At 45.2% G+C, this 8,596-nt stretch overlaps 1 protein-coding gene and 1 long non-coding RNA gene across 3 annotated transcripts in view; both read left to right on the top strand.

The window, feature by feature from the left end:
- Window positions 1-2,026, top strand: part of LOC138768548 (uncharacterized) — a 41,580-nt gene extending 39,554 nt beyond the window's left edge. The window contains exons 1-3 of one of the 2 annotated variants that reach the window (XR_011359165.1): window positions 836-903; window positions 1,020-1,145; window positions 1,706-2,026. This is a non-coding gene — a long non-coding RNA (uncharacterized lncRNA). Of the gene's footprint in view, window positions 1-835; window positions 904-1,019; window positions 1,146-1,705 lie in introns of those variants that run through there. The other variant, XR_011359164.1, reaches the window with a different exon arrangement.
- Window positions 2,027-2,445: 419 nt separating this feature from the next.
- LOC138768760 (carcinoembryonic antigen-related cell adhesion molecule 1-like) lies at window positions 2,446-8,344 on the top strand. The gene is made up of 5 exons (XM_069946716.1): window positions 2,446-2,470; window positions 2,995-3,264; window positions 6,236-6,529; window positions 6,632-6,871; window positions 7,977-8,344. The coding sequence occupies exons 1-5, from the start codon at window positions 2,446-2,448 to the stop codon at window positions 8,054-8,056; spliced, it is 909 nt and encodes a 302-aa protein (XP_069802817.1). The 3' UTR covers window positions 8,057-8,344.
- Window positions 8,345-8,596: the final 252 nt, after the last annotated feature.

The raw sequence follows: 8,596 nt of genomic DNA, 5'->3' as shown, positions 1-8,596 counted from the left end.
GACGGACATCATTACATTGGCAAATAATACCAGTTCAGGTCCTTATGGGTGTGGTTCCTTTTTGAAGGTCCATTGAATATAGCAGTAAAGACGGTAAAAGGATGGTGACAAAAAAAAAAAAATGTATGTGAACAACTAAAAATAACGGCCTTTGTTTGAATAATAACAGCTGTGAATAAATGTCATGAACATTCAATACTATGTGTTGGACGGCCGTCATTCCATTAGTTTCAATTCCGATAATTATAATTTGATAATACTGGACGTTATTTTCACACACAAAAAAAAGTCTAATTTTTCTCATTTTTTTTTACACAGTGTGAACATAGCCTATTGGCACAAAACCATTCATGAATACCACCCCTTTTAATGTTTTTTTCTGGGTATAGAAATATTTGCTGCATGTACTCTGTAGACAACCAGTGACAGTAATGTGTAGAATTCCTTGGATTGGGAAGCAGCACCCATTGAGCCTGCATTGGTGGTGAATCAGGAGTGAAGTCATTCTGACCTGAACATGAATGAAGGTGTGGGACAATATTGGGCATTGTGTATCAACACTATGAGGTACTCCATTTTTTTCAGTATTTACACCTAGGTACTGCTACTCTCTATGGCGGTATACACTTCATAATTTTTAATGAAAAGGTAGCATGGCTCGTTTTGTGTGAACCCCCTGATACCCATACCTGAATAGGAAACCTGTGTACCCTGTCCCTTTAAGGCTGCATGACTACTCTGACTTGCCATTTAGGAGGCTAGGAAAGCTCAGCGACAACTCCCATTAGAGCTGCTGTCATCCGGCTCCCTCACGCGCAAGGATTGGGTTGGAAATCTTTTTTTAGTAACCTGACCTTAGAGCTTGGCATCCATCGTATGGGTTCAGGTGGACATGCTCTTTAGGTAATTCCTACTTTCGGTGTATTTTTTAGGTGTGTTTTTGGCAGGGATTACCCTGGAGTCACAATCTAATGTTCTAATGGAAAAAATAATTCCATATCCTAATCCTTATATTGTAGAAGACGAAACAAGAATGACTACGAGCTGAGACCTGGCGCAGAGACACAGCTTCTTGTTACCAATGATGGATCGAGCCCAGAGACTTCCATCCATGTTCCCACTCATCGTACTGCTGGTGGCTGCAGGTAAGAAGGGCTACGTATTTTTGGAAGATTCTGGAAACTCTTAAAGGGGTTCAATACAAATAGGTCTTGGAATACTGAGCTTATTTGTTAATTTAACAGGGACTGGGGCTGCTGGGAATACAGGGGGTGATGGTTGATCTAAATTGAGAGTAGACATTGGGATAGCTACATGCGTCTCTGCTACCTATTATGGACAACCCCTTTAAATTCACTGGGGTCTGGGGTGTCTAGCTTGCTGTGAAGGTTTGTTAGAACATCTCTTACATAACACTAAGCAATATCTATAAGTGCCATCACATGATCCCCCTTTGCCCTCTAGGATCACAGCAGCTCTTTGCTTGACCTCCCAACATGGAGAAGGAACCCCAATGGAGGGATAGTCTATAGAAGAGCCCACCTGCTATCTAGCAGAACATCATGGGTATAAAATATTAGAAATATCAAATTCTAAATAAACCGTATAGGGAGAAGTATGAATAAAAATTTATTAAAAGGACGAGCCAGGGTAGGCGACATAGCTCCTGATCTGGACACATCTCTCTGTGCATCTTCCATTGCAGGTATAGTGGCTCCCGTCTTTTCTATGCTTGAGATACATGGAACGCTGGGACATTCGGTATATTTTACTATACCCGTACCCTTACCCAATCCACACAGAATAGACTGGAACTTTGGACACGCTGGAAGAGTTAATGTCATTGCAAAACTTATATCGGGTGGATCTCCGAAGTACAATCCTGTGTATGACGGGAAGTGTGAGCTGTACGCGAATGGGACTTTGAGACTGAACACTATCTCCTATGCGGATAAAGGCACCTATAAGTTGAAATTGTTTAATCCTGATAATTTCACTTCCTTTATTCAGCGCTATCAACTGACCATCTACCGTAAGTATTAATGTTATTAGATTCATCCCCAACCATATCAAGGCTAAGCTGTGACATCCTCTTGGCAAGTCCTAATACCACTATATTAGATGGCCCGCAAACTACAGATGGGGGGGGGGGTACCAAGGACGGCTATTCCTTTCCTAGAATAGGTGTCAATGCTCTTCATTGCTGGGGACCAACGTTGATGAAAGGGTTTGGTTGGTAAAGGCAAATATACTAAAGTGAACCTGTCAACAAGACAATGCTATCTAATCTATTACCATCATATTATAGGGCAGGAAAAAACGAGCAGATTGATATATAACTTTGTGGGAAAAGATTCAGTATAACTTGAAATACGTTGAAACCCCTGCTCATCTGTGTTAAGGAGTCCAGTGGGCGGTGTCACTCAAAGGACTGGACTCTTTAGCATGGAAACATCAGAGATTTCAATCAGTAATTTAAAAGTTATATTAAATCTTTTCCCATAAAGATATATATATCAATCTGCTCAGTTTTTCCTTCTCTATAACATGGTGTTAATAGCTTAGGTAACATTTTCATGGTGATAGGTCTCCTTTATGTACACCATTAATAAATTTAGAGTAACTAATCGGTGACTTTCCAATTAGAAGCCCCATCAATCATCCAGAGTATAGAGTGGCTATAAAGAAGGTCTCTCTCTGGAGGACCCATTGTATTCATGCTTTACAGCAGGGATGGGGTTTCTTTGGCCCTCCAGCTGTTACAAAACTACGATTCCCATCATGCCTGGACAGCCGAAGCAAAGCTTGATGGAAATTGTAGTTTCGCAACAGTTGGAGGGCCAGAGGTTCCCCATCCCTACTTTACAAGGACAACCTTGGTGCCATGTAACGCATCAGTTATCTTGTGGTGGTGTTATACGAGAAGTTGTACACTTGTTGGACTCCAGTTCTTATTTTCTTTGGAGAATAAATTTGTATTTATGTTTTTCATAGCAATACTCAGCGCTCCTGTTCTCGATTCCAATAGTAGTTTTGTTACTGGCGGCAATGTGACCCTCCAGTGTGATGCCGGGAATCAGGATGTGACTGCTTATACTTTCTACCGGGATCAGACTCCCATATGCTCTGAACCCCATGTGACCTGCAGGGGATCATCCCTGGACTTCACTCCAATATCTGAGAGTGACAGTGGATCCTACACCTGCACCATCCAGAACCCTGTCAGCTCCAGCACCAGCCAACCTGTACAATGGACTGTATCTGGTGAGTAGTTGGTAACTGGTCACCACACTTTGCAATAGTACTTGTGAATATAAGAAACCTTATAATATATCTTATTAGAGAAAAATGCCTACTTGTGACAGACTGTCACCAAAAATGCTTTTGTAATTGGCTCCTTCTTTGCAAAGAGAGAAACAGATTGCTGATCTCAGGGAGACCAGCCAAACGACAACACTGCCAGCTGCTGGTAAAAGTGCTTAATGCAGTGAAGTCCTAGGTGCATTGCCCCCTGGGAAACATGAATATGCAAAAGAAGAGCCCGTGGAGCCTCATCAAAGAGTCTTGAAACACAGGACTAGCCAGATGTCCCTCCGGGAAGGACCCAGCCAAGGGGTGGCTCCTGTAAGGAAACCACCAAAACCAGGATATTAAGTGGCCCTATAGTCAACGTAATGACAAGGGAAAAAACCAAGGCCAGGTAACCATCCACAGACAGCTGTTTCGGGGTGTTGCCCCTCTTCAGTGTGGAGCAGGATTCTGGCTAGGTGGGAGCATTGCCTAGTAGAGCCATAAGAGAAACAGATCGCTGATCTCAGGGAGACCAGCCAAACGACAACACTGCCGGCTGCTAGTGAAAGCGCTCAATACAGTGGAGTCCTAGGTGCATTGCCCCCAAGAAACATGAATATGCAAAAGAAGAGCCTGTGGAGCCTCATCAAAGAGTCTCAAAACACAGGAGTAGCCAGATATCCCTCTGTTTTTCCCTTGTCATTACATTTACTTGTAGGGCCACTTAATGTGATGGTTTTGGTGGTTTCCTTACAGGAGCCTCTCCTTGGTTGCGTCCTTCCCGGAGGGATATCTGGCTAGTCCTGTGTTTCGAGACTCTTTGATGAGGCTTCACGGGCTCTTTTTTTGCATATTCTTTGCAAGGAGGCAGACTCCATCGCTGCTGAAAAGCTCTTGTAGCAGTTTGTCTCCTCTCTGTAGAGCAGCTCTTGTAGCAGGCTGTCTCCGTCTCTGCAGAGCAGCTCTTGTAGCAGGCTGTCTCCGTCTCTATAGAGCAGCTCTTGTAGCAGGCTGTCACCACCTCTGCAGAGCAGCTCTTGTAGCAGGATGTCTCCTCTCTGTAGAGCAGCTCTTGTAGCAGGATGTCTCCTCTCTATAGAGCAGCTCTTGTAGCAGGATGTCTCCTCTCTATAGAGCAGCTCTTGTAGCAGGATGTCTCCTCTCTGTAGAGCAGGTCTTGTAGCAGGCTGTCTCCACCTCTGCAGAGCAGCTCTTGTAGCAGGCTGTCTCCACCTCTGCAGAGCAGCTCTTGTAGCAGTTTGTCTCCTCTCTGTAGAGCAGCTCTTGTAGCAGGCTGTCTCCGTCTCTGCAGAGCAGCTCTTGTAGCAGGATGTCTCCTCTCTGTAGAGCAGCTCTTGTAGCAGGCTGTCTCCTCTCTGTAGAGCAGCTCTTGTAGCAGGATGTCTCCTCTCTGTAGAGCAGCTCTTGTAGCAGGCTGTCACCACCTCTGCAGAGCAGCTCTTGTAGCAGGATGTCTCCTCTCTGTAGAGCAGCTCTTGTAGCAGGATGTCTCCTCTCTATAGAGCAGCTCTTGTAGCAGGCTGTCTCCGTCTCTGCAGAGCAGCTCTTGTAGCAGGCTGTCTCCGTCTCTGCAGAGCAGCTCTTGTAGCAGGCTGTCTCCGTCTCTGCAGAGCAGCTCTTGTAGCAGGCTGTCTCCGTCTCTATAGAGCAGCTCTTGTAGCAGGCTGTCTCCACCTCTGCAGAGCAGCTCTTGTAGCAGGCTGTCTCCGTCTCTGCAGAGCAGCTCTTGTAGCAGGCTGTCTCCGTCTCTGCAGAGCAGCTCTTGTAGCAGGCTGTCTCCGTCTCTGCAGAGCAGCTCTTGTAGCAGGCTGTCTCCGTCTCTGCAGAGCAGCTCTTGTAGCAGGCTGTCTCCACCTCTGCAGAGCAGCTCTTGTAGCAGGCTGTCTCCGTCTCTGCAGAGTAGCTCTTGTAGCAGGCTGTCTCCATCTCTGCAGAGCAGCTCTTGTAGCAGGCTTTCTCCATCTCTGCAGAGCAGCTCTTGTAGCAGGCTGTCTCCGTCTTTGCAGAGCAGCTCTTGTAGCAGGCTGTCTCCGTCTCTGCAGAGCAGCTCTTGTAGCAGGCTGTCTCCGTCTCTATAGAGCAGCTCTTGTAGCAGGCTGTCTCCACCTCTGCAGAGCAGCTCTTGTAGCAGGCTGTCTAATGTAGCAGGTTACTCAGCTTTCTCAATTATCTGTTACTTGGGCAGGTAAGGTACATAGGGAGTGAGAATACTGCCCACAAGGGCTTACAATCTACAAGATACCTTTGGGTGTAATTTCCAGCTGTATGGGACACAGCTACAACCCCGTAATTCCCTTCAGTGGGGTGCAGATCCTCCAGAAATAATGCACCCTACACAACTCTACACCCAACTCTCTGACCTCTACTGTAGAGAGAGCTGGGTTAAGATTAAGCTCCATGATCCATCTCCCTTAGTTCTACAGGTTTAGACATCGTTCTCCAACATACAGTATATCCAATGCACTTTTATGGAGCAGTATTGAGCAGTCTAAGGTGTGAACCAAGCATTGGGCAGATGACGCTTATCACAAGCCGTTGAAACATCGCTCTCTGTCTCTGTTTACCTCTGTCCCTCTCTGGCCACCCCCCTTCCTACTTCACTGTACATAGACATATATGGGCAGTTGTTACATGATACTATATATCCTTAAGACAGATTTGAGCAATTTTTGCACAGTGAATAATTAATTTAAGAGTAATGATAGTAACTAGGGCGGCATCCAACTTTTCCAGATGCTAGGAGTTGAATGCTGAGTTTTTGGGTTCAGCCACATGGCCAAACTCATACACATTTCTGAGGTTTGCTCATTGCTATTTAGGAGAGAGGGGAAAACAGGAAAGTAGTTTTTTTCTGTTAAGATATATTATAAAAGTTTCTTACAATTGAACATAACAATCTTAAGACTGTGTGTTCTCTTTACAGCTCCGATCTCACTAGTCATGTTATCAAGTAAGACATCAGGAACGCTCTGGGCTGGACAGGACTCCGTGTCTCTCCATTGCTCGGCCCAAGGTTCAGCCATCAGCTTCTCCTGGAGTCTTGATGGAAAACCTTTGTCTTCGAATCCTCCATATAACATTACTCAGAGTGATTCTCCCCCGGAATCTACTCTCACCATCAGCCCCCTCTCCAAAAATGACACTGGACCCTTCACCTGTACAGCATCCAACTTAGTGAACAGTGAGACCAGCAATGAGCTCAACCTTAGCCTGAACTGTGAGTAATACGCTAGATTTATATGGCTATTGATCAGATGCCACAACACTATACACAATGATAGAACTGTAATAATACACTCTCGTTTCTCTTATCTCACAGGGTATCCAGAAGACAGTATTGCGTGTAGTACGCAATTCATTGATGATATGATACAACTTGAATGCTCCTGGCCTGGAGGACAACCCGAGGCCAATGTCACCATGATATTTAATAACATAGAAGAAACAGGGCAGAATGAAGTAACCAGAAATGTGTCTTTAGGTCAAAGCCCTGGAAGATCCAACCTGACCTGTGTTGGTAAACACCTCGGGAAATCATTTTCTTGCACTTTAATATTTGGTAAGAAGCCAATAATCACATATGGTGTCTTGTGGATGAATAATGGAGCTTAGGTGTGTTTAAATTGCTGCCTGTTGCCTTTGCTGTACAGCCTAGGACAGAGTCAGCAGAGCCACTGCATTTCTATTACAGGTGACTGGTAACAGCTATATTCTGTTGCATAGATCCCAGATAAGACAGGACTGTCCCGAATAGCACTGTGGTCACGACACTTGCATCTGTTTGGTGCATGTGTTGGGGTATATGAGCTATACAGTCACACTACGTAAAAGTACGGCAGTTGTTGCCATCGGCAACAACGGCTGTACTTTTTGCGGGGGGGGGGGGGGGGGAAACAATGCCTTATTCTCAATGGGATCCCGGCCGGAGCGTATACACATCGTTATATGATCCGATAATCATTCTGTGTAATAGGGCCTTAAGCTATATGTACAGCCTTAGGCTATGTGCAGACTACGTAAGAGACCGGCCGTTCTGTGACCCAGCTGGAGGCTGGGCTTGCTCTGCCCATACCTGCCCCCTATTGTGATGTTCAATTTTTGCTATGCATAAACACAACATCACAGGAAGCTGCGACTACCGAGTGTTGAGGGAAAGTGAGTCGGATCCAATTAACTTACAGCTGCCTCCACCCTCTACCCGGCCACTCATGCTAGATTGGCAACCTGAACACTGGGCTTTGCATTAAATTCCCAGCACTCAGGTTGCCAATCAAACACTAGTGACTGGGAAGAGGGTGTAGGCACTGGGATGGAGCTGTAAGGTATTGCGCCAACTCACTCTTCCTCAGGGGGGTGATTGGTTCCCCTTAACGTCTCCTTGCTCCCCTTCCCTGTCTCCGGTTGACTGACAGCCATCTGGAAGCTGAGCACTGCCCTAAATATTGAACCTGCACACAACTTACATGAACAAGATTTGGAAGGGCTCAGCTGTGGAAGCTGTCAAGCATGTAGGGATGGCAGGGTGAGCGAGGAGAACTCACAGCCCTCAGCACTTCAGGAGCTTTGGAAAACCTCTTTGACTATTCAACTATAGTGAGGTACAGATGATTTAGGGATATATGACTTTTCAGGGTAACTGATGGCTCCATTTTTTTTTCTACCAGCCATTCCGCAGTCAGCAAAGGATAAAAAGAATGCTATCTGCAAGAAGAAGAAACAGGAGAAAGCTGGATCCAAGCCATGAACCGAGGTCCTCATGGAGCAGACCACATGATGTCATCTTCTCATCTATATGGAATGGCGATGAACAGTAACGTCTATCGATTATACAACAAGTCTCTGGGTGAAGATGGCTGAAGTCTGAATGTAGAGCATGTAGGGCATTATTGGGGAAGCCAGGGTCTCACTCCTGTTCCCTCCATGACAGCTGAACTAGCATTTTTAGATACTGTAAACTGGTTAGATACAAAGATACTTGTATAGAATATGTATATTTTCATTTAATAAATTTTGAGTGTAAAGTCTGAAATAAAACAAATATTGCTCCGATGTAAAGATCTAAGCTGTACACCACCATCATCCTCTACGTGTCGTAAACTCTTCCCTCATGAAGACCTCACTGAACCTCATTGTAGTATCTGGCTGTGTTTACACACTATTTTCTTTTGACTGTTTGACAGCCGTCTGTTAGGACACCCATCATTTTGAGACTAAATAACGTCCATGATTACAACGGCTGTAATTTGGACTCTATTCCATCCTAAAGGACTGCCGTCAAATGGAC

Source organism: Dendropsophus ebraccatus, chromosome 12, assembly GCF_027789765.1.
Source record: "Dendropsophus ebraccatus isolate aDenEbr1 chromosome 12, aDenEbr1.pat, whole genome shotgun sequence".
In the NCBI taxonomy this organism is placed as follows: domain Eukaryota; kingdom Metazoa; phylum Chordata; class Amphibia; order Anura; family Hylidae; genus Dendropsophus; species Dendropsophus ebraccatus.
The sequence above is the reverse complement of the archived record's forward strand: the minus strand, read 5'-3'. Positions and strand labels throughout refer to the sequence as shown.

Excerpts from the sequence above, each read along its gene's own strand:
- LOC138768760 (XM_069946716.1), top strand. The coding sequence starts at position 2,446 with ATGGAAACATCAGAGATTTCAATCA. Across the intron at positions 3,265-6,235 it reads TGTACAATGGACTGTATCTG|CTCCGATCTCACTAGTCATG; the intron begins GTGAGTAGTTGG and ends TTCTCTTTACAG. Across the intron at positions 6,530-6,631 it reads GCTCAACCTTAGCCTGAACT|GGTATCCAGAAGACAGTATT; the intron begins GTGAGTAATACG and ends CTTATCTCACAG.